Source organism: Pneumocystis jirovecii (genome assembly GCF_001477535.1).
Source record: "Pneumocystis jirovecii RU7 chromosome Unknown supercont1.17, whole genome shotgun sequence".
In the NCBI taxonomy this organism is placed as follows: domain Eukaryota; kingdom Fungi; phylum Ascomycota; class Pneumocystomycetes; order Pneumocystales; family Pneumocystaceae; genus Pneumocystis; species Pneumocystis jirovecii.
Genome location: NW_017264791.1, coordinates 1 through 27362, shown reverse-complemented (window position 1 = coordinate 27362; position 27362 = coordinate 1). Strand labels below are relative to the sequence as shown.

Sequence of the window (27362 nt, the reverse complement as noted above, 5' to 3'; positions counted from 1 at the left end):
AATTTTATATAGAAGAAATATTTTTATAAAATTTAATATTCATATATTTTATTAATATTTATTATATAAAATAATTGAATATATATATGTATATATACATTTAAAAATACATTAATTTATTATACAAATATTAAGAGTAAATATTTATAATAATATTATATTCAAAAAAGTTTACTTTGCAGGTATAGTATTATACAATATACAACAAAACAATATAAAACTATTAAATCTTAAAAAAAATTTAATAAAAACAAACATATACGTAATGTTATTTTTCAAAATAAGCATTGAAATATGTACGTATTCAATACTATTTTTACGTAATTACATAATTAACTTTTTTTATATATACTAAAATAATAATTTATCAATTTTCTATTATAAATAATTTTTTTCTTCTAATTTAATATATTTAATATAACTTACAAAAGTATCGGATCTATATTTAACATAAAAATATAATAAAAATATAATAAATACAAATATTAAGTTTATAAGTTTATATCTAAAATTTATAATAATTTCATCTATAGATTCATTTATTTAAAACTTAACTTTTAGAAAAATAAAAAATAATTAACAAAAAATTTATAAAAACTAAAAATATTTAAAATATTTTAAAATAAAAACAATTTCTTTAATCTAAAAATTAAAATATTTTTTAAAGGATTACCTTAATATTAAAATATAAAAACTTTATATTTAAACAAAATAAAACTACTGAAATTCATAAATAATTATAATAATAATATACATATAACTATCATATAGTTTTCAATTTTAAAACAATATCTTTAAATATTATAAATTAATATTACAACTATCTTAAAAATTATTTAAAAATCACTTATAATTTCAAACAAAATACGTTCTTAAATAATTAATTATAAATACTCTAAAACAAAATAAAAGAATTAAAATTCATAAACATTTTTTTAAAAATCTTAAAAACCTAAAAAACATTAGAAACCCTAAATCTATTAAAAATTCAAAAAACAGTATCGAGCTTTCAAATATTAAAAATTATCAATAAAAAATATAGCAAATAACTTGAAAGAAAATGCCAACAAGGCTTCATAATACACGTAAGCATAGGGGACATGTATCAGCAGGTTACGGAAGAGTTGGTAAACATCGAAAACATCCTGGTGGTCGAGGTCTTGCAGGTGGCATGCATCATCATCGTATCAATTTAGATAAATACCATCCAGGATATTTTGGCAAAGTAAGTTCAGGAATTAAATAATGCTTTCTAAAATTTTCTATTTTTCTAAATAATACTGATTATTGTAGGTAGGAATGAGGTATTTTCATAAGTATGTTACTCCAATTTAAAATAAGAATATAACTAATTGGGTTTCTTAATAAATAGAACAAATAATCAAGTAAGAGTTAAGTTGTATAATTTATTTTTTTATTTACTTTGGAAGTTTTGGAGACCAGCGGTAAATATTGAAAAATTATGGACCCTTGTTTCAGAAGAAGAAAGAGAAAAATTTTTAAATAAAAAAACAGATACATCTCTTGTTATTGATACTCTTTCTTATGTAATATTGTTTTATAAATTATTCTTCAATTACTAATACTTTATTTAGGGATATGGAAAAGTTCTTGGAAAAGGTCGTCTACCTAACACACCAATTGTTGTTCGTACTCGATGCATTTCAAAAACTGCTGAAAAAAAGATCAAAGAAGTTGGTGGTGTTGTTGAGCTAATTGCATAAGTATTCAATAAATATTATATTTTTCTTTATACTTTGCCACTACCATTACAAATTTTTGTAATTACATTTTTCTACTTAATTATATATACTTATAATTTATACTTTTAACTATAAAATATTTTATAACTTATATAAATAAAAAAGACTTGATATAACTTATTAATTAACAATATTTACATTAAAAATTATTACAAATATATTATCAAATTAAATTAATTTTTTTAAAACTATAAAATAGAAATTGCCAATAAAATTCAATACATTATTATATTTTTTATTAATATAATTTAAAATTAAAAAAAATAACTTAAACTATATTCAAATTATCAGGAAATAATTTATAATCAACTAAAAAAATTTTTCGATATTTTAACAGTTTTTTATATTAAGCATTTTATAAAAATAAACAAATTAAAATAAGCAGGCTTTCATAGAATTAAAATTAGCATAAAATTTAAAATTTCAAATGAAAATTAAATATCCTTAGATAAAATTTACTTTTTAATATAACTATTAACAAAAACATTATTTAATAATTTTACTTTAAATTTTAAAAATGAAACAATAATATATTTAAACTAAATTAGATTTATATAATAAATAGAAAACTAGATTAAAATTCAGAAAAAAAAATTCATAAATTTTAAATATATTAATATTTCAATATAAAATTACTAAAAATAAATAATAAATCCATAATTTTTATAATTTTTTATACTCTAAAAATTTAACTTTCCTATAAAAAATAAATAAAAAGTAACTTCAAATAAAAATTAATAGACATTTAAAATATAATTATAAAAATTAACTAAAATTTAATAATTCTATTATTTTTATTATATTTTTAATAAAAAATTATCAAAAATATAAAAAATATAAGATTTAATATAATTTAATTACTTTATATTATTTTATCTATAAATATTTTAACTTAATTTATATTCTAAAAGTTATATTATATTTCCATAAACAATTATTTTTTTCATAAACATTCAATTTACTATTTTTTATATTTTTTAAAACTAAAAAATAATTTATAAATTATTTTTACCATACTATTTAAAATTTAATATTATAATAAATTATAATACCTTGCATTTTTTTTAAAACCTTCACTCATTTTTACAATCTTTATGAAAATAAAAAATTTATAGTAATTACATAATAAAAATAATTAATAAGATTATTATTATGCTAACAAAACTACTAATTTAATCAAAAATAACAATAAAAAATAAAAATATTAAAAAAAATAATAAACACACAAATCTATAAAAAGATTTTTTCATATATAAATCCATATAAACTTTCAGGAAATCATTTAAAATTAAAATCAATATTTTATTAAATAACTATAAAAACCAGCTTTATAAACATTTATATTAACATAATATTCAATTTATCTCTAAATTCCAATATCCAATAATAATTTAATAAATATTATACAAATAACCCTTTAACTTTTATATTAATTATATATATATATAATTCCAAAAATATCACAAAACAAACAGGATAAGCATATCCTCTCACTCAAAAACAATAAAGAGTATTAATTTATATGACATTAAATGACATTCAACTAAAGTTCATGATAAAACCCATATAAATATGCACTTATTTATGAACCAAAATCAATATTATTCTTTTCTATTGTTGCATATTTTTCAAATGGACAATTTTTTTCTAAATCAGAAACAAAGTTATATACTTTTTTCTCATGATACCTAAAGTAAATTCTTTTTGTCCATTTCCACAATTCTGAACCTATAATAAAAAGTAATAAACCAGAAAACGCAAGAAACCATTCCCAGGTGATTGGGGAATGCTTAAAAACATCCTTATTAACCACTGGAATATAAATAACAGGAAAAACACTCACAAAACCCAAAACTACAGACCATAACAAAAATTTATTTCCTTTAAGATGATAATATAATTGGGTATACTTGTGAGGTGATTCTGGATTAAAAAAAAACATAGAACGTCGAAAATCAATCATCTCCCATGCAAGAATTAATATCATCCAAGTAAGTTCTACAAATGTAGTAGATCTACCTCTATACACTTGTTCACACGATGGATTATAATAATCATTACAAAAAACACCAAGATTACCATTTCCATATCCCCAGACAACAATAACATACTAAAACAATTAAATTAAATATATAAGAATTACTATAATCCTACAGATGCTAAACAAATTATTGCCTGAATAAAACCATATACAAAAGTATCAATAACAACTTCCCATGTAAACACACCAACTTTAACCTATTTCCCTATCATTACAGATTAATAAAAATAGAAAATACATACATTATGGGGAGGCCGCTTCATAATATCTGAACTTGCAACTTCCATACCAAGCCCCATAGCGGGAAAAGCACTCGTTACCATAATAATCCAAAGAATCTCAACAGGAGTCAATGCGAATACAGAAAAACCACTTTGATCTTGAAATACAAGACCAATTAACAAATAAAGAGCCTGAGCAACATTTGCTGCTAAAAGATGAAGAACAAACTATAATTAATAAATACTGAAACTTCTAGCAAAATATTCGAAAACAAACCTTTTTAATATTATCAAACATCCTACGACCTTCTTCTATCGCATTTATAATGGATGCAAAATTATCATCAGTAAGAACAATATCACTAGCATTTTTCGTTACATCTGATCCAGACATTCCCATAGCAATGCCTACATCAGCACGCTTTAAACTTGGTGAATCATTAACTCCATCACCTGTCATAGCACAAAATGCCTTTCGTCGATGCAATGCTTCTATCATTCGAACTTTAGTTTGTGGTGCACATCTAGCAATAACCAAGGGCAAATGAGGAAGAGAATCAATCTCAGAATTACTCATTCTATCAAACTGAGAAGCAGTCATAATCATATAAGATTCACAGTTCAAAAATTTGCTCATATTTCGAGGAAGGATACCAATTTCCATTGCTATAGCTTTAGCAGTACTCAAATGATCTCCTGTAAGCATGTGTACATTTATACCAGCTTGATGACATTCTATAGAACAATTAATATAGCTTAAAAAAAATCCAGCAATACCTTTAACAGAAGCAGCAGATTCTGGTCTAGGAGGATCATTTATACCGACAAAACCAATTAAACTTAAATCTGATTCAACATCATCTCGAGAAACTTTTTCCCAATTATCAACATCTTTAATCCATTGTTTTTGAGCTAATGCCAAAACTCGTAAACCCTGATTAGAAAAGACATCAGCATTTCTAAGTACTTCTTCTTTATCTTCTTGGTTTAACTTTTCTCTATTTATTCCTATAGTAGTGCATACAGAAAGAACCCTTTCAATAGCGCCCTTCATAAATACCATAACTAGTCTTTCTTCCATATTTCTCTGGAAAACAACAGACATTCTTTTAATATCACTATCAAAAGGAAACTCAGCTAATTGAGTCCATAAAGAATCATCTTTTAATAATTTATTCCTTCCTCGATTAAAGCGACATGCAAATACTTGCAATGCAATATCAGTAGGTTCCCCAGTTGCTTTCCACTGCTTTTCATTATCTTGATGAACAACTGCCAAATTTGCTAATGATGCGATATTCAGAAATACATCTAATTCCTGACTTATATTATATTTTTCTGTATCAATTTTCTCAACATCATCAAAATCACCATTACTATAATCCAAAGGACTAGCTTTAGTAAAAACTAAAGTCCCCATTGTAGGATTTAATGGTTCATTACTCTCTGATACCAAAAACATACCAAGCCCATAAACCCAAATCTGACGAACAGTCATCTTACCTAAAATACATTTTAGAAACTAGCAAAAAAATGCTTCATACCAACCTTGTGTTAACGTTCCGGTTTTATCAGAACATATATCAGTGATAGCACCAAGAGCTTCTAAAGAATCAAGTTTACGAACAATCACATGACGCTTAACCATCCTTTTTGTACCAACAGCCATAGTAATAGTAAGAACAACAACCAAGCTTGATGGAATCATCTAAAACACTAAGCCAAAATACCCTTGAAGAAATAAAAACATACAGAAAGACCAGTAGCAATTGCATAAAGAATAACTTCATCTTTAGCTACAAAACGATTTGCCGCAAATACAATCAACGCAAAAAGTAAAGCAATACCAAAAAGACCAATAGCAAGCGCAGACAACTTTTTCTGCAACGGTGTCCCAATATTAACACCTAAAAAGCGACCAATACTATCCAAAACAGTCATACCACATACAATAATATATGCATGAGGTGCAACTTTCCCTTCATTCTTCTTCAAAACTCTTTTTTTATTCTTACTTTTATTAAAAGACTTAGCAATAGCTCCCACTTCAGTAGCCATTCCCGTAAATACAACAATTCCTTTTGCACGACCCTTAGTAACAGTAGTGACACTCCATACCATAGTAACACGGTCACCAATTGGAATATCCTCATTGTCAAAATTCGCGTTAACAGATTTACTCACAGGTAAAGATTCTCCAGTAAACAAAGACTCATCAGTTTCAAAATTCATAGCTTCAAAAAGTCGTATATCGGCAGGAACAGTATCTCCTGTTTTTAATTCCACAATATCACCAGGAACAATTTGTGAAGAAGGAATTGCAAAATTAGAACCCTCACGAATAACGTGAGCTGTTGGAGAAGACAAAGAACGCAAAGAATCTACCGTCTTTTCGGCATTATATTCTTGAAAGAAACCCACAACAATATTAACTTCCAATAGTCAAAAATGCATCTCAAGCAAGCTGCATATATATACTTAATATAACAGCGGTTATTACACCTCCTTCGATCCAATCTTTAATTCCCAAAGATACAATCATTGCAGCAACAAGGACCTATAACAAATATATAACTAGAAAACACAATAATCCATATCCTTACAAGTGTCATAGCATTAGCAGCTTGACGCACAAGAACAGCAATTATAGATACACCATCATTATTATCTATAGAATTATTTCCGTATTTCAAAAGCCGCTCCTCTACATCCTTCATTTGAAGCCCATTCTCCATACTTGTGGAAAGCTCTTTCTCAAGTTGCTCAGGGGAAAGCAAAAATGGAGGTTTTGAATACTCAAACACCTCAACGCATTTATTTAATTTCTTATAACCCATAACTTTTTGATAAAAATAACCTTAGAAATAAAGAAAATCAAACCTTATAAAGAAATCTTAAATAATGCTTTTACACTATACAAAACTAAACTGTTTGGAATTATTATTCAAGTTAAAAATTCTTTTTAATACTTAAATATTCTAACATCATGATTCTTAATTCGACGATAGTTCCTAAGATCATATTTACTAAAAAAAGGGTAGGGTTATATCAACACGGAAGATTTTTTTGCAAATAAGGTTTAGGGTTAAAAACTAATCTATTGCCATATTAAATCTAAATTCACCGGTTTAAAACAAAAATTAAAATTAAAAACTATAAGACTAATAAGCAAATTAATATAAAAAATAAGAAATAAAAGCATTTAGAAAACTTATACTATCTAAAAGTGACATTGTTTTAAAAATACACTTTTTATATAAAAATCTACATAGTTTTACAAAAAAGAATTTAAAGATATTAAAAATAACAAATTAATAATAGTATTAAACAAAGTCTGTTTTATTATCTACTATATATTCCTCAGTTTTAAAATAATTGCCAATTCTTAAAATTTAGTAACAAAATACTTTATTTTAAGAATATTTCTGTTCACTTTTATTATTAGACTTTTATTATTAGCTATTTTTTCCTCTTAAAAAATAAATATATTCAACTATTTATAACTCTTTAAAATCTTAAAAGTCAAAATTGTTAAAAACTAAAAAAAATTAAAAATCATTAACAATCAAAAAATAACACAAAATAAAAATAAAAGAAAATAAAAAATTTTAAAAATCTAATAATAAATGAAATCATATCCAAAAACAAAAAAAATAAGAAAAACAACTAAAAATAACATAAAAACGTACAAAACTACAAAAAAAACTATAAAACAATACACTTAAATATACTAAAATTAACATTTTAATCATATAAAAATAATAGTTACAATAAACGACATTTTAAAAACATTTATGAAACGATATTTTTGTAGAATTTTTTTAAAATACTAAATAAAAATATTATTTACTGTTATTTAAATTACAATATCAGTGAAAAAACAATAATTAGAAATAAAAATTACACCTTAATAAAAAAATATCAATTTATATAGTAAAGACACAAATAATACATATATCAATCATAATATTAACTAACAATGAAAAAATTTAAACCATCATAAATTTATAACAGAAAATATAAAAACCAAGTAAATTTTACGAAATTAAAAGAAAAAAGATAAAAATATATAACATAAACTCTTAAGGATATAATTATTTTATACTAATCTCAAGAAAGTGAAAAAAAAGATAACTAAGATAAAAACAAGTAAATAAAAAATAAATGAAAAATAAAGATATATTAAATAGTATCTAAGAAAAAAGAAACAAAATAGAAAAAATAAAAAAAAATAAAAAAATTAATATGAATTTATTATCAATTAGTTCATCTTTATTTACAATTCTATCATAAATTAATTCCATATTTACTCTTGATCATCCCTGAATTATTTTTTATTTATTTTAAATGTCTTTAATTCGCTTTAATTTACTTTCAATTCACTTTAAATTTACTTCATATTACTCCATAATCAACAAGAACAAAACAAAATTGGAAGGAAAAGATACATAAGCTAATTATTAACTTTTTATTAATACAATTATTATTATAACTAATACATATATTTTTATTTGAACAATACGCTCAATCTTTTTATATAATATTCTACATTTTATTTGACATTGAAAAACATTTTAAGTATTTTAAAAATATTTTTTAAAATAAATTTAAATATATTTCATTAAAAAAAATTAAAACATAATTACTAACATTGTTTAAATAATTATATCTAAAAAAATATTCAATAAAAATATACAAAAAAATACCAATTAATTTTAAAAATATTACCAACATTTTATTCACAAAAATTAATATACCTTCAACTAATTCTAAATAAAAAAACTATATTTCTAAAAAATAATTTATACAAAAATTAGAATATTCAAAATAAAAATCCTAAAAAATTAAAAAAGAGATTTTAATTAAGAAAAATTCAAAATAATAATAATGATAATATCATATACAAAACTTCTATTTTAATCTCAAAAAATTCAAAAAAACACTAGAAACAATCATTAAAAAAAAAATTTAAATAACATCAATTCTAAAAAACTAAAAATAACACAATAACTAAATTAAAAATCTTTAATTTACCTTTATATATATTTAACTAAATACTACTTAAACGATTACTAATAATATTAATTCTGAATTTAATAGAGTAATAATACAAATAAAGACCAAAAATACAATTAATAAAGCAAAGCAATAAACTGTTATCTAATTTTTAAGGATTATATTTTAAAATTTATATTAAATTATAGAAATCCTTTAAAAATAACAAAAAAAACAAGAGAAAAGTATACTAAATTGAAAAATAAGATCTATTAAAAATATATTAATTTTAAAATAAGACTAAAAATGCATTAATAAACTAATTTTATGATTTCAAAAAAAGATAACAATAGCTATTTTTAAAAGACACATTTCCAGAACAACCTTATATTAACAACTAATAAATGTTATCAGATCATGATAATATCATAAAAACTTTTTTGAAAACGCTTAAAAAAATTTTTAAAAAAAAATATAAAAAGCTTTAAAAAGTTTGCATATAATTTAATAAAAAAGCAACGAATTAATATAAAAATGCCTTAATCAAAAAAACATCTGCCAATCACTACAAAAAGTAGCAAAAAGTAAATGCATTTCATTGAAAACAATTACAAAATTAATATTAATATATAAAAACATTGTTAATAAAACATCTAACTATTTAAAAAATGTTTCGTAAGAATTATAGAAATTAAGCTGCCATAAGTTTGAAAATAAATGTTAAAAGACATCGATATATACTATCAGATTCACTATTCTTTACAAGAGACACAACAAAAAATTCTTTTTTAAAAACTATTTCCACTAGAGGCAACTACTCACTAACATTATTAATTCAAAATTTAATATAGTATTAAAGAAAAATGTAATAATTTTATCAAAAATAAATACAAAGATTTAAAAAAGAATACAATATTTTAAAAAATTTATGCGAAATAAGTAAAAATAAAAAATCTCAAAAACTAAAAAAAATATTGAAAACATTTGCAGAATTTTCACATCAAAAATCTTCAATAATTATCTCTTTAACCTAATACAAAGTACCCAAATTATTATGTAAGAAGAATTCCAACATTTTAAAGACAAAAATTGTGTAAATCCAAAATTATAGTCTTTTTTAAAAATAATTCAAATAATAAAAAAGTATACAAAAATATTAAAACAGCATGTTTCAAAAGAAAAATTAATCAGCAAACTATTATAAAAAAGAATACAGAAAAAGTTGTCTGAATTAAATAAAACATTAAAATATTTCAGCAAAAACTAAAAATATAAAAATTTAAAACACTAAAGAAATTATTTCTGTTTACATATGCAACAAAAACAACTCTAGTTTTTCATAATCTTCAAACGAAAGTAATCTTTACAGAAAAACTTCAACAGCAAATGGAATTTTCCGACAAAAGATAGCTGCAAAAAGCTACAAGAATTATACAATATTAAAAAATTTAAAAAAAAAAACTAAATATTTATTTCATGCTCCAAACATACATTATAAGTACTTAAAAAGTGCAGAACACTTAAAAATTGTTTAGAGAAAAGATCAAAAGTTTAGATAGTTTTAATTCATGTATGAAAGAGTAAATAAATTGTATGATCATTAAGTTAGAAAAAGTAACATACTTTTTATTCTTATATATACAATGGGAAACACTAACGAAATTATCACAAAAAACATTAAATCTAAATCTAACATATCAAAAGAGCAAATGAAAATTGATACTATTATCAATAAAATAAAAATACAAACTGGAATAGAATCAACCTACATATTTTAGAAACCGTATTGTAACGTATTCATATCTAACTATTAAAAATCTAACAAATACCAAAAGGAATAATGGATGCAAGAAATGTAAAAAGATACAAACAATACTATGAAACATATAGCCTAAAAATAAAAGTTATCCACGAGTTTAAAAGCAATCTTAGGGCAAGAATGACTATAAATTAGCTCTTAACCAATACTATATGCAATAAACTAAAACAAAAACAGAACATTAGTTAATCTATAATAAAAATACTGTTACTAAAAATAACATTATTAAAAATAAATTACATCAAAAACTAGTAAAATAAATAAAAAAATATACAAAATTATGTACAAAATTAGACACACTAGTAAAAAATAGAAACAAAAATAAAATAAATCGAAAACTTAAATAAAACAATAAAACAAATATCAAAAAAATAAAACTCATCAACTTTAAAAAAAAATAAAATACTAAAAATCATTCTAATAATACACTAGTGAGCTCAAAGAAGAATATAAATATCGAAACCAATAAGATAACAACTGAAACAACAACCAAACAACATATATATATGTTGCATATATATCAGGATATACATAAGTACATCTATACAAATCTTCTCAATTATATCTATAATGATGCTAACATCGACAAATATTCTAAACCAATATATTGCATAACAAATAAAGAAGAAACAAGGGATATGGTGCTAACTATAAAGGCTTGAAAATGAATAAAATATTATAAAAGCTTTAATAATAACAACGGTTATTTACTTATGATTTAAAAAACGAATAAACATGATTTGAAACAAAAAAAAAAAACATATTTAATAAATTAATAAAAAGGCGGAAAAGCAAAATAGAACATGAAAAAATAAAAAATAGACTAAAATAAGTATTCTTTTTTACATCAACTTAAAAAATATTTTAAAAAAATCGTCCCATTTATCATTTATCACATATTCTTTATATGACCTGATTCGCTACCCATACTTTTTATTACTAATTTATCAATTTACTTTTATGTTTACCTCTCATTTACTTCTACTACACTATAGGCATATTTAAAGATCTACCAATCAAAATAAAAATAATAAAGTACTCTTTCAAAATTTCAATATTATGCAATCATTATTACATATTTTATCTCTTTTTTTATATTAAAATTATATACGTTTTAATTATAAAAGATACTTTAAAACATTTATCAACATCTAAATAATCACTCATTTTTAAAAAAAAAAAATTAAAAAAGATATTTAAAACAGTGATTTCTAAAATAAGATACTCCATACTATAGCGATACCCTAAATTTTAACTATATAAAAAACCAAAGATATCAAATATAAAATAATTTATAAAAAAATCCAAAAAAATTCAAATTAAAATTTGTTAATCATTAAAATAAATGTTATCTGATAAATATTTATAAATATATAAAATTATAAGTAATATTTTTCAAACAAAATCAACAAAATATAAAAATAAAACTTATCATTAGATATGAAAAAACTATACAAAAAACTAGATAAATAAAAGACAAAATAACTTGAAAATAAATTAATTTAAAAGCAAAAAAAAAAAGAAATAATAAAACTTTCGAATAAAAGATATCTAAGAAATAAAAATAACTATTTTCTAAAAAATATGTTTAATATATTATGAAAGACAAATAAGTTAACCAAGTATTATGAAAAAATACAAAATTCTTTAAAAATATTCAAAAAAATCGTGAAAGAGAAGAAAATCTAAAAAATTAAAATAAGAATGTTTTTATATATAAAAATATAATGAAAAAATAATAAAAAACATTAAAATACACAATAGAATAAAAATATATCTAATAAAAACAATATTTATTTATCTACTTATTTATTGTTTATTATATATTCATTATAATTTATTATCGTTTATCAATTCTTTTATCAATTACAAATTTATTTAAAAATTGTTTTCTCGATATTTTTATATTAAATATGAAACATTTTTTATAATTATTTATTCAATATTCTCATTATAAATGAATTTTCATTATAAATGAAAGTGTTTATTTTAACATTTTTTCTTGGAATAGTACATGCATCATCAAAAAACATTGGTATTTTGTCTTTTCTATTTCTTATTTTAATTTTTTAGAATTTATTCATAAAAAATCTACATTAGATCAGTTATTAGATAGGTCATTATATTCAATAACGTATAAAAACCTTTAAATAATCTCAAAATATATAAAATTAACGAATTTTTTATACAGTAAAGAAAGGATTTTTGCTTTAATTCTAAAAGAAAATGCAATTAATAATCATTGTCATGAAAAGCTAAAAGAATATTGTGAAGATTTGGAAAAAATAGGTCTAAATTTAAACAATTATCATTTTAAATTGAACGAGTTATGTGAAAAATCGAAGATGAGTGAAAAATGTATTAATTTAGGAGAAAATATTAAGAAAAGTTGTGATATACTTAAACATGCTTTAACAGATGCTATAAAAAAACCATCAGCAACAAATGAAGATTGTGAAATGGAAACTGAATGTATGTTTTGGGAGGGAGTATCTCCAGAAGAACTTACAGAAAAATGCAATAATTTAAGAATAATTTGTAGAAAAAGAAAAAGACATAATTTAACAAAAAAATTTCTTTTAAGAGTATTTAATGAAAATATAAAAACAGTAGAAACGTGTAAACAAGTTATTAATGAGAAATGTCATGTATTCATGAAAGAAAGCGATGAATTAATGCAGTTTTGCTTAAGTCCTTTAAATAGATGCAGGGACCTTATACATTTTATGAAAGATGAATACACCGAATTAAAAATAAATATAGAACAGTTTTTTAAAAATCCTAAAATATCAGAAGAAAAATGTAATTTTTTGCTTGATGAGTGTTACTTTTATGGATCAAATTATAATAATAATCTTCAAGATATATGCAAAGAACTAGAAAAAAAATGTAAAAAAAAAGTGAAATACATACCACCAAGTTCAACCTTTAATCCAATAGGAAAAGATTTTACATTGATGGAAAAAGTAAAAAAAAAGAAATTATTTAGAGATGAAATTGGAAAGCCGAGAATGAAAGATATGATCGACCTTTTAGTATTAATGGTAAACAATGATCTAGAAGACTGCAAAACTTATGTTGAAAGATGTTATGAATTTTGTAGCTCTCTACCTCAACTAAAAAATTTATATGACAACACTAAAAAAAAAATAAGTGAAAATAAGGAAGAAATATGTACTAACCTAAAAGACACTCTAAAACCTAGATGCAAAGCTTTAAAATTAGAATTGTACAGCTTATCATTATCAGACACAACCGACGATAATAAAGAAACCACACTACTGAAATGGACTGAACAATTTACAGAATTTGATGAAGAGCTTTGTACAGAGTTAGAATCAAAATGTTTTTATTATAGGAGACCTTGTAATTTAGAAAATATTAAGCTTAACAATGCATGTGGTAATGTGAATTCAGCATGCTTAAAAACACGACTTCTTAAAAGAGAATATCAACTACTTCAAAATAAATTAACAGGGAAACTTCATAATTTAATGATAAATGATGCTCTCAAAACATGTGTAAATGAACTGTTAAATCTATGTAAGGAAAATGTTGACATTAAAGAACCACTTTTAGCAGATTTATGCTTGCATCCAAAAAATACATGCCAGATGCTTGCAAAAGATATTGAAAAACAAAGTCAAGAATTAAATAAAAATCTAAATAAGAAAAAAGATTCTATAAATGAAGAAGATTGCATGGAACTGGAAGAAAAATGCAAGATACTAGGACAAGATTCAAGAATAAATGAATTTTTATGTCTTGAACTAAACAAGAAGTGTGATCATTTAAAAAATACAAAAGAATTAGAGGAAATTTTGATAAAAGAAAAAACAGAGAAATTGTATGATTTACATACATGCATAAAAAAAATGACAGAAAGATGTAATAACTGGCCTAAAAAAACGAAAACATTATTTACTATTTCGTGTATACAAGTGAACATTACTTGCAGAATAATTATTGAAGACGTTAAATTTAAATGCAATACATTAAGAAAAAATATGAATATTATGAAAATTTCAGAAAAAATAAAAACCAAAGATATAAATATAAAAAAACAAATATGCGACTTTTGGGAACCATATTGTGATAAGTTTATGTTAAGTTGTAAAGGACTTATACAAAATGATAGCAAAGATGGAAAATGTGAAGAACTAAAAGAGAATTGTAAATCATATCAGGAACCAAGTGAAGGTTTAAGAATGAATGGCTGGAGTATTATAAAAGAAACTATACTAGGAGTAATAATTTCACTTGTAATATAAAAAAGAGACTAGTAAATTCTAAAATAAAGTATATATCTTTAAAAAAGATATACAAACAGGATAAAATTAATGAAAAATGATCTTTTGGATAGTTTTGTCGTGTATTTTAAACATATGTGCATATATTCTTCATTTAGTTGTTCTTTATTCTTAACTTAATCATTCTGGTTATTATTTATACTTTTTTATAACCTATATATCATCTATTCATTTTTACATTTATCTTTTATTCCATTAAATATCAGATATTCACAAGTCAAAACGATAACAAACTATCCCCAAAAATTCAATGTTAAAAATCATTGTTACATATTTTATCTTTTATTTTTCTTACATTAAGATAAATTCACTTTAATTACAAAAAACGTCTTGAAACATACTTATTAATATCTATATAATCAACATTTTTAAAAAAATATTTAAAAAATATTCAAAATAAGTTTATAAAATACGTTACACTACAATAATATTCTAAATTTTAAGTGTATAGAAACTCAAAAATATAAAATAATTTATGAAAAATAGAAAAAAATTCTAAAAATTATTGATCATTAAACGTTACCTAAAAATATTTACAAATCTACAAACTTGTAAATAACAATTTTAAATAAAATTAAAAATATATACATTTTTGAGAAAAATCCATTGTTATATAATAAAAGGCTAAGAAAAATTAACAATTCTGCAAAAAAAAAAATATGAACCTAAAACTTTTTCAAGAGCTCAAAAAAATTCTAAAAGACAGAAATATAAAACAAAAATTAAAGAATTTCTTAAAGCTAATCAAAATAATGTAAAGTTTATCGATATTTAAAACATACAAAAAACTTTATGAACCTAAAAAATCTTAAAATTAAAAGTTAACAAAACATTTAAAAACATTAATAAATTTTGAAAGAAATACAGAAAATTGTGGTATATATAACTTAAAATTTACATTTTGAGCGGATAAAATCGAATACAAAAAAATAAATAAAAATAGATGAATTCAAGAAATAGTTTTAAATAAAAATCAACATTAAAAATTTAATTAAACCATATTTTCAAGTGAAGCTTTATAAACAATACTTTAACTTAAATTTAAGAAATGAGATTAAAAAAATCTAAATAATAATAAATATAAAAATACAATAAAAGATAGAAAAAAATGATAAAAAAGACAAGAAAACAAACTTTATAAAGAATATTACTAATACAATTATATTATTTAAAACTTTTACTACATTTTAAGAATAGTTTTTTATAAAAATTTACACATGTAAAAATATAAAACTAATAAAAATTAAAACATTTAAGTTCAATACAAAATAATATTTATTTATCTATTTATTAAATATTAATTTTATCATTTATCAATTTTTCATAAAAATCATTCTGTCTTGTATCATGTAAAACATTTTTTATAAAAAGTATTGCTTACTATAATTACAAATAAAAACACCAGCACTAACAAGCTTCCTTTTAATAACATGTTTTCTCAAAAAATATCAATATTTTTTTTTATTTTTAATTTTTTTAAAATTTATTTATGAAAAACTTAATTAAATCCATCATTAAATTTACCACTCCAATAAATAAAAAATTTAGGTAACGTTGAAAAATATTAAATTAACAACTTTTTTGTACATAAAAAATTGCTTTAATTCTAAAAGAAAATATAATAAATTAATATCAAATAAAACCAAAAAGATACTACAAAAATTTAAAAAACATAGATTAAATACTAAAGATTTTTTCACAAAATTCAAGTTCTATAAAAAAACTAATTTGAATTAAAAACGTAATACATTAGAAGAAAATAATATAAAATAATCTATTATAATCAAACATAATTCACGTGATATCAAAAATAGACCATCAGCAAGTAAGAGACTATCAAATACAAAGTGAATATATGTTTCAAGAAAAAACATATCTAAGTAGACTTAAAGAGAAATACAATGATTTAAAAACATTAGAAGAAAAAAAATAAAATGATCTGAAAACGGATTTTCTTTTAAAAATCTTAACAATTTAGAAATTAAAAAAAATATTTGAATAAGTAATTAATAAAAAATATCTTATATTCATAAAAGAAAACAATGAATTAATAAAATTTTATTTAACACTTTTTAATAAATATAACAACCTTGTAAAATTAATGAAAATTAACTGTTTTTGTTTAGAAAATAATATGAAAAAATCCATTAAAAATACCAAAATGTCAAAAAAAAAAGTAATTTGTTACAAAGAGAATATTGCTTTCATAAATCAAATTACAATGATACTCTTCAAAATTTAAAAAGCTAAAAAATATGAAAAAAATAGAATACTTTTTGATCTAACATTTAATCTAATAAGAAAAGATTATACTAATGGAAAAAAATAAAAAAAATTGAAAATAAGATTAGAAAACCTAGAATAAAGAATACGATTTATCTTTTACTATTATTAAAAAATAATTATCCAGATAATTGCAAAATTTATCTTGAGAAATCATCTAAGTTTTATAATTCTATCTCAATTAGAAAATTTGTATAATAGCACTAAGAAGAAAAAATGAAAATAAAAAAGAATATGTAATAAGCTAAAAGATAAAGTAAAACCTAAGTGGAAGCCTTTAAAATTAAATGAGTGTTACTATCAAATGCTATTAAAGATAAAAATACCATACTTCCAAAATGAGGCAAACAATTTATGGTACTTGATGAAAAACTTTTATAGATTTTAAATCGAAACAATTTTATTTGCAGAAACCTTGTAATAACACATACTAAGATAACCAATGCATGCATTAATGAAAAATCAGCATGTTTAAAAACACAACTTTATAGAACAGATTATCAACTATTTCAATAAATATTCAGGAAAAACTAGATAATTTAACAAGCAATTTGCTTAAAACATACATAAATGAATTATTGAATTTATGTAAAAAAAAGATTAATAACAGTAATACCATATCAATAAATTTCTACCTACAACCACTGAATACTCATCAGGCACTTACAAAAAGATATAATAAATAGTCTAAAAAAAGAACAAGGCTTACTCTTTATATAATTAAAGACTACATGCCAAATAATTGTTAAAAATATTAAATTTAAATATACTGTATTAGAAAAAAACATAAGTATCAAAAACATTTCGGATCAAAGAATAATGTAAATACAAAAGTACATGCATGTAATTTGTAAAAGTCACATTGCAATAAACTTATACTACTTTAAAAAACTTATAGAAAATAATAAAAAGAATGGAAAATACAAAAAAACTAAAAAAAGCAGCAAATCATATCACAAGCTATAAGATTAAGAAAGGAAGCTTTTATATGAATTAAAAGGAAGCTTTGAAGACAAAAATAAATATAAATCAGCTTTTGATAAATATCGCTTATCTTGAAATAGAATAAAAATGATACATTCAAGAATTTCTATAATAATAACATTAACACTAAAAATGATATAGCTAGAAATAAACAGTCTGAAAAATTACTAAAACATTAAAAAAAATCTACAAAATTATTTACAAAATTAGATTATATAGCAATAAAAATAAAAAAATGTAAAAATTGTTAAAGAATTAAACAAAGCTATAGAAAACATTAGAAAATACAAAGGTTATTTTAATTTCAAATAAATAAAAAGATCTTAACATAAATAACATAGCATTAATTTTAGCTTATAACGCAAATACTAGCATGAAAACAAATCTAAAAACATATATAATTTAGAAGAGTCAATCAAAACATTTGCAACAAAAGGGAACCGAAGTAAACATTATAGAAAAAAAAACTAAAGCATTTAATACTGTAATTGAAGCATTAAAAATATATACAAAAATAAAAATAGAGTGCAAAAATCTACTGTTAAAATGTAGATTTAAAAAATATTGTTCTGAATACAAAGACATGTAAAAAAATTAAAGAAACATATAAAAAATTGAAATCACTGGAAATCAAGTCATTAGAAACGATTAATCATACTAGTACAGAAACAGCAATTATTCCAAAAACAAATTCAGATTTAATACAAAAAGTACTAGAAGTAGAAAAAAAACAGGTAATGTAAAACCAAGTAAAAAATTAAAAATAAATGGGTCGAATGTAATAGAATCTAATACTAGCAATGATTATTTCATCTGTAATTTAAAATAAATAAATAAATAAGCTTTAATATATATATATATATTTGAAATGAATAGCGTTTAAAAAACATATATTTTTGGAATGAATTGTGTTCAAAAAAAGACATATTTTTTAGGCCAATAAGATTTAGAAAATATATATTTCTAAAATAAGGTTTGAAATAAGGAATGCATATTCAATAAAAATGGTTAAAAAAATAAAATTAATAAAGACAATAACAATTTCATCTACATTAATTTACAGTATATTTTTGAAAGTTTAATCCTTATTTTTCATTTAATTATTTCATTTACGTAATACGTTTTTATTATTCATGTTTCTTATTGTATTTTCTACACTTATATTTATATTATTCTATAAATATTCAAACACCTACGAATAAAAATGAGATCTACAAAACTTTAATGTTGAGTAATTATTATTATTTACTTCTAATCTTGCTTACACTAAAGTGTATGCATTTTAATTTTATAAGACATTTTGAAATATATTTATTAATACAATCATACTCACTTTCAAAAAAAACGTTTAACAAAGATATTTAAAATAAAAATTTATAAAATAAAATAATTCATCTTATAATAATATTCTAATTTCAACAATATAAAAAACCAAACTTAAAAATTGCTAATAATTAAAATAAACACTATCTAAAAATATTTATAAATCCACAAAATCACTAATATTTCTAAACAAAACTAATAAAATAAATGAAGCCAATGTAATTTTTCATGATCATTAGTATTTGTTTTTTACATATTCAAAACATTAAATAATAAAAATAGGGTTATTTATTAGTCACCTTAAATATTTAAAAATCAAAACTAAAAATTTAATGCGGTTAAAAAAAAAAACCCCAAAAAAAGACTTTAAAAAATATATTCAAAAATTAAATAATATATAAAAATTTTAGAAAAAAAAAACATGCAAATCTAATAACTAACTAGTAACTACCTAATAATTAAATAATTAAAAATTTACAAATTCAAGAAAATATTATATAGTTAGTAAACTTATCGTACTTGAAGATCCTTGGAAGATCAAACGGGTTTTAAACTTAATATATAAAAAAAATTTAGGTAAAGAGATATTGAAAAAAAGTAAAATATTTTTATTATGTATATTACTTTAAATAAAATAAATCTTAAAAATTTTGCAACTAATCTTTAAAAATAAACTTAAAATCAACATTTTATAGCAAATTCACAAAAATAAATACATTAAAAGTTATTAAAATAAATGAATAAATTACAAAAATGCCATTATTTGTTACATGTACTATCTGTCTATTTCTGAGAACCTTCTCGATATTATTTTTATCTATTTTTAAATCGACAATATAATTGAAACAAAGCTTTTCTATCCTTTTTGTTTATGTTACTATTTGCAAAAGCATGCATTCTTCTAAATTTAATTGGCATAAAAACAGTTTTTTCAAAAAATGAAGAATTTTTAGGTAATATTTGTTTTTTTTTTTTTTTTAATTTCAGCTTTAATCTTTCAGATCTTATTGATTATTCTCCGCTACATGAAGATGATTCATTATTTCCCCTTACACATAGAAGTTCACTTTATCATGTTCGTTTAACATATCAATTGCAGAAACTAGAACTTGAAAATCTATGGTACAATTACAAACATGATTATTATTATATTGCAGCTATGTTGGCTCCAGGTCAATTACCTTATTGTCAAAATGACATAAATAAAATATGTACTAATATTAACAATATGAATGAAAGAGTTCAAAGAATTTGTACATCTAAAACAATATGTAATCATGCATACAATGAAATAATGACAGGGATAAAAAAAACAGCTCAAGAACTTTCAGACAAAAAAATAAGTGAGCATGATAAGTGTAACAAACTACAAATGAGGTGTTTTCTTTTCGAACACCATGGTATGTGGTATCTTAATGAAAAATGTAAAGAACTTAAAGAACATTGTTATAATAGAGTCCGTATGGAAACAGCAAGAACACTTCTCTATGATATTTTAAGAGGAACTTCAAATGATTCAAAGTCTTGCCTAGCAAGATTAAAAAATATATGCCAATTACTTAATCAACAGAGCCCTGAATTATTTACTTTATGTATAGATTGTACCAGCGTTTGCAATGAATTTATTTCATATTCTCAAGAAGAGTGTAAAAAATTTGGGATTCAATTTTTATCAAAACATAAAACAATAACACAAGAAAATTGTGTAAAATGGTTAGGAATATGTTATTATGCTATTCCAGATTGCCAAAGTCTCCACAGTCTATGTCGTTTATTCCGAATGGAGTGTTCTGAAAAAGGCTTTTTCTATAATCTAAACAACCATAATTCTGATCTTTTTAAAAATCCATCTACCGATCTAGATGAAACTGGTGTTCAGCATATCTATGAAAAGTTGCGTGATTTAGGTATCCATGTTACTGGATTAGAAAAATATTCGGAATTGCATGTGACTAACTTTTTGGTTCAAGAATATTTAACTCAAGAATACTATCCAGGGTATCCGCAATGTAAAAAAATATTTGATCAAAAATGTTCATCGATACAATATTTAAAATTAATCAAAGACATATGCACTAAGAATTCACGAAATACATATAGTGCTTGTTATAATATATACCCTGGAACCAAAGACTATTGCTACTCTCTCAAAATTGAATTTAAGAGTAATATCTGGTTTTGGTCATATCCGGATCGCCCTCTTTCAAAAGAAAAATGCAAAGAGTATTTATTAGTATGTTATTTTATGCATAAAGCTATCACTTATTGGCTAAGTTATGACTTTTGCAAAGATATACGACTTGTTTGTTACCAGGCAGGTTTGGAAAGTGCAGCTAATATGGCTCTAATAAAAAAATTAAATGGAAAATTGGCATTAGAAAATGATGCAGAATCTTCAAGCAATCAAAATAAATGCGAAAAAGCTCTTTTAAAGGAATGCAATCAATTTATGTACCATAGTTACCATGTACTATATAGATGTTTACACCCGAAAGAGACATGCAAAAATTTGACAGTTTTTGTTGATAAAGAGAACAAAAATTTGAATATGGCTCTAATAGATGCTGTTGCAGTTCCTGACTATGATAAGTGTAAAAAATATAAAAAAGAATGTCATAAATTGGGGTTTTATTTTCAATCTACTAAAAATTTATGCGAAAAACTTAATACTACTTGTAAAAATATAGATAAAATGATACTATTAGGAATAGAAATACTTAAAAAAGGTTTAAATTTTTATAATCAATCTATTTGTTTTAAACATCTTACTGATCATTGCACACAAAATAGTTCATATTCACATACAATCTGTCATGATAAAACGAAAACGTGCAATCACATACTCAAGCATGTTTCAGCATATTGTACACAGCTCTCGCGATATTTGTCACATTATAAGGTTTTCAATAACCATATAACTCATATCAGTCATAGTCGTTGTGTTAGTTTCAAATATCACTGTAAATTGCTTAAAGGCAGTTGTCCTGGATCTTTAAACAACATATGTACTGAAATTGAGGAAAAGTGTAATAGTACTTCAACTCAAACTAACGAACTTAATAATTTAATTAAGGATTTTGGCGAAGAAATATCTAGTTATGACAAATGTTATAAAAAATTAACTCAAAAATGTAAAAATTTTACTATGGAAAAAACAATGAATATATCATGTGCTAACGTCAATAATACATGCAATCATTTAGTGAATCATTTAAGGGAAATCTGCGATCATCTTGCATTAAAATTTTTTAAACTTTTATCTATTAATTTTAATTCTACTACAGAATGTCAAAAAATAATATCTTCATGTTCATCTATAGGATCTTCTTGTAATGGAATTAACGACAAAATTGCTCATATATGTGATAACATTGTGACTAAATGTAATTTACCACCACAACCACCAATCCCACCAGTACCGCCACCACCAATACCTCCACCACCAGTACCACAACCACAGCCACCAAAACCACCACAACCACCGCCACCAAGACCACCACAACCACATCCACAGCCACCATCGCCACCACCACCACATCCACAGCCACCATCGCCACCACCACCACATCCACAGCCACCACCACCACCAAAGCCATCAAAACCAAAACCAAAACCGACAAATTCAACTACAAGCTTAACTACAAGTTTACCGACTACAGATTCATCACCTGCAGCTCCGCCAACTACATCAAGCTCACCGACTACACATATACCAACTACAGACACATCGGATATATACACGTCAATTACAGGCACATTGGAGACAAGTACATTAGATACAGACACATTAATTACAGATACATCTACAGACACATCTACAGACACATTTACAGAGACATCTACAGACACATCTATAGACACATCTACACATGCATCTACACGTACATCTACAGACACATCTACACGTACATCTGCACGCACATCTACACGCACATCTAAAGATACATCGATTACACGTTCATCAACATCCACACATTCAAGACATAAACCAACAATATCACCAAGTGACCATGGAGAAGGCTATGGACTCAAAGCACAGGGATTACAAATGATAAAATTGATTTTGGAAATTGTAGGAATAATATTGGGACTATGGATAATTATTTAAAATTAAAACAATATATATTTACTAATATTTTTGTGGGGCATTTTTGACGATAATTATGTAAAACTAATGATTATTCATAAGATTTATTTAAATATTTTTGGAAAATAAATATAAAAATTACTATTTTGTAGATATCAGGCTACTTAATGAATCGTAATTTTTGGGAAATTGATATTTAATGGTTAATCATAGTTTAAAAGACGATTTTTTTATTTTGCAATTCATCTCTGGTAAAGCTATGGGAAATATAAATACAACTAAGTATATTGGATATATTTATTTATTTATTCTCTAAAAGTATTATCTCTTTTAAAAAACATCCTTTTTGTAAATTAACCTAACTTTTTGATAATCAAAATTTAGATTTTAAGGATCAACATTTTCTTATACTAAAAAACTATTTTGTATAATAGAACAAAATACCTTTAACAGTCTTAAAAACATAATATCAATATAGAAAGAAAAATTAAAAAATACCATAAATTTAATAATATAAAATTCAAAGTATATAAAAAATTAAAAAGTTTAATAAATATCTAAATTTCCAAAATAAAACAATTTAAGAATACACAAATTTAGAAATAAAACTATAAGCCGTAAATTTAAATTGAAAATGAATTTCTTAAAACTAGTCAAATTGTATAAAATTTGTTAGTGTAAAAAATATGCAAAAAACATGTATAAATAATTAAAAAAACAGTCTTAAAATTAAAAACTAATAAAATACTTGAAAACATCAATATTTTTTTAAAAAATAATTATCATTAATTGAAAAGTATTTTTATAATTTAAATTCTAAAAACAAAAAGTATGAAAAAATATAAGAACTGTATAGTTTTGAATTTAGATTTTGACATGATAAAACTAAGTACAAAAAATAAGTAAAAAATAAAGATATGTAAAATAGTTTTAGACAAAAAATAAAATTGGAATAAAAAAATCTAAAATAACGATATTTTTTATACATAAAAATATTTACATAAAAATATTGAATCAAGAAAAACGAAAAATACGATAATCTTAAAAATGAGATTATAGCTAGCTTTAATAGAACTAAAAAATCTATTAATAATATTAACACATGTATATTGAATGAAGAATTTTATTTAAAAAAAAAACCATTATAACTGTCATGTTCGATATATACTCTACAGAAAATTTTCTGATTTTTCTAATATTTATGATGATATAAACAAACAATGTTATAAAGAATTCCTACATAGTTTTCTCATATTTTTTTAATTGCCTTGATTTCTCGTTTATATCCTTTTATATTCTACTTTTTATCTATTCAGGTTTTACGATTACCTCACATTTACCCCGCATTTACCCCACACAAATTTAAATACGTGTAGTAAAGCATGTATCACAATAATTATATGGACACACTAAAGATATACTTCAGCACACACTATACCTGTTTCATCACAGAATTTACTTGAAAACTCTATAATTAATTAGAAATAATTTAATATTCAAATTTGAAGACATGGCTTTAACACCTAACATGCAACCGAAACACGTTAATGGAAACTCAAACTCAGCCACACACCACAGCGCAGCCCACCCCCGTCAGGCACGGCTTGGCGCGGGCGGTGGCGCGGGCGGTTAAGCGGCAGGCAGCAGGGGCACAGAATAGTTTTGATGAGGAGCATGTTTTAGCTTTAATTCTGAATAAAGACTTGGAAAAAACAAAATGTATAGAAAAATTGAAAAAATATTGCCAAGAATTAAATGAAGTAAATCTAAAAATAGAACAAGTACACGAAAAATTAAAAGATTTTTGTGATAATGGAAAAGCAGATACAAAATGTCAAAGTCTACAAACCAAAGTTATGGGAAAATGTACAGATTTTAAAACAAAAAAGTTAGAACCAGCATTAAAGGATCCATCAGATGATAATTGCAAAGAGAATGAACGACAATGCCTATTTTTGGAAGGAGCGTGTCCAAATGAACTTAAAGAGAAATGTAGCGAACTAAGAAATAAATGTTACCAGAGAAAACGTGACGGAGTAGCAGAAGAAGTCCTTTTGAGGGCACTTCATGGGGATTTAGAAAACACAACTGAATGCGAAAAGAAAATCAAAAATGTTTGCCCAAAAATAGGCCAAGAAAGTGATGAGTTGACAATGTTATGTCTTGATCAACAAGCAACATGCGTAAGTCTTGTAGCAAAAGGAAAAAGTAAGTGTAGTGTTTTGAAACAAAAAGTCGAAGAAGCACTTAAGGAGAAAAATGAACTACGAGGAAAATGTCTACCATTACTTGAGCAATGTTACTTTCACAGAGGGAACTGCAAAAAAGATGCATCACAATGCAAACCTCAAAATAAAGACTGCGAGGACTATCTACCAAAATGTGATGAATTAGCAAAAGAATGTGGAAAAAAGGGCGTCATTTATATACATCCAGGGCCCGATTTCGATCCAACTAAGCCAGAGCCTACAGTAGCAGAGGACATAGGGCTAGAAGAGCTTTATAAGAGGGCAGAGGAGGATGGAGTTTTTATTGGAAGACAACAAGTAAGAGATGCGACAGCTTTGTTGGCGTTGTTGGTTAAAAAAGATAATACCGGAAATAATGATATCGGAAAAAAATGTAATGAGATTCTCGAAAATAAATGCAAAAACTCTCATGAACATGAGGCCTTGGAAAAACTATGTGCAAAAAATGCTGCAAATAACATTGGAAAGGAAAAGTGCAAAGAATTGGAGGAAGATATTAAAAAAACATGTAATATTTTCGCGTCAAAGCTTATAAATAATCATCTTTTTGATCCAAAAAAAGGAAATAATGGAATTATTGGATGGGGAGGATTGCCAACATTCCTTAGCAACGAAGATTGTACAAAATTAGAGTCCTATTGTTTCTATTTTGAAAAAAAATGTCAAGATGGCGAAAAATCATGTGCGAATGTAAGGGCAGCGTGTTATAAGAGAGGGCTTGATGCACGGGCAAATAAAGTGCTGCAAGAAAATATGCGAGGAATGTTACATGGTTCAAACAAAAGCTGGCTTGAAAAGTTTCAACAAGAATTAGTAAAAGTATGCAAGGAACTAAAAGAAAATAAAGAAAATTTCCCAAACGATGAACTATTTGCTCTGTGTGTACAGCCAGCAAAAGCAGCCCGGTTGCTTACACATGATCTTCGAATGAAAACTATCTTTTTACGACAACAGTTGGATAAAAGGCGAGATTTTCCGACAGACAAGGACTGCAAAGAATTAGGGAGAAAATGTCAAGATTTAGGAGAGGATTCAAAAGAAATTACGTGGCCATGTCATACATTGGAGCAGCAATGTAATCGTTTAGGAACTACAGAAATTTTAAAACAGGTTTTACTAGATGAACACAAGGATACTTTGAAAGATCAAGAAAGTTGTGTAAAATATCTAAAAGAAAAGTGTAATAAATGGTCTAGAAGAGGCGATGACCGTTTCTCTTTTATATGTGTCTTCCAAAACGCTACATGTAAATCGATGGTAGATGATGTACAAGATAGGTGCAAAGTA

At 23.4% G+C, this 27362-nt stretch overlaps 5 protein-coding genes across 5 annotated transcripts; 4 read left to right on the top strand and 1 right to left on the bottom strand.

Annotated features, from left to right (window-relative positions):
* Positions 1-1060: 1060 nt before the first annotated feature.
* Positions 1061-1724, top strand: T551_03406 (60S ribosomal protein L28; the record flags this gene model as incomplete). The annotated part of the gene is made up of 5 exons (XM_018375669.1): positions 1061-1225; positions 1294-1316; positions 1373-1385; positions 1431-1547; positions 1596-1724. The coding sequence occupies 5 exons, from the start codon at positions 1061-1063 to the stop codon at positions 1722-1724; spliced, it is 447 nt and encodes a 148-aa protein (XP_018228018.1).
* A 1621-nt stretch (positions 1725-3345) lies between these two features.
* Positions 3346-6862, bottom strand: T551_03405 (potassium/sodium efflux P-type ATPase, fungal-type; the record flags this gene model as incomplete). Its single annotated transcript, XM_018375668.1, has 8 exons — positions 3346-3873; positions 3918-4001; positions 4047-4253; positions 4303-5528; positions 5574-5733; positions 5778-6457; positions 6504-6582; positions 6629-6862. The coding sequence occupies 8 exons, from the start codon at positions 6860-6862 to the stop codon at positions 3346-3348; spliced, it is 3198 nt and encodes a 1065-aa protein (XP_018228017.1).
* A 5951-nt stretch (positions 6863-12813) lies between these two features.
* Positions 12814-15110, top strand: T551_03404 (uncharacterized protein; the record flags this gene model as incomplete). Its single annotated transcript, XM_018375667.1, has 3 exons — positions 12814-12874; positions 12913-12973; positions 13031-15110. The coding sequence occupies 3 exons, from the start codon at positions 12814-12816 to the stop codon at positions 15108-15110; spliced, it is 2202 nt and encodes a 733-aa protein (XP_018228016.1).
* A 5500-nt stretch (positions 15111-20610) lies between these two features.
* T551_03403 (uncharacterized protein) lies at positions 20611-23847 on the top strand (the record flags this gene model as incomplete). Its single annotated transcript, XM_018375666.1, has 2 exons — positions 20611-20692; positions 20741-23847. The coding sequence occupies 2 exons, from the start codon at positions 20611-20613 to the stop codon at positions 23845-23847; spliced, it is 3189 nt and encodes a 1062-aa protein (XP_018228015.1).
* A 1526-nt stretch (positions 23848-25373) lies between these two features.
* T551_03402 (uncharacterized protein) lies at positions 25374-27353 on the top strand (the record flags this gene model as incomplete). Its single annotated transcript, XM_018375665.1, has 1 exon — positions 25374-27353. A coding segment is annotated over one exon (1980 nt), but the record flags the coding sequence as incomplete, so codon positions are not given.
* Positions 27354-27362: the final 9 nt, after the last annotated feature.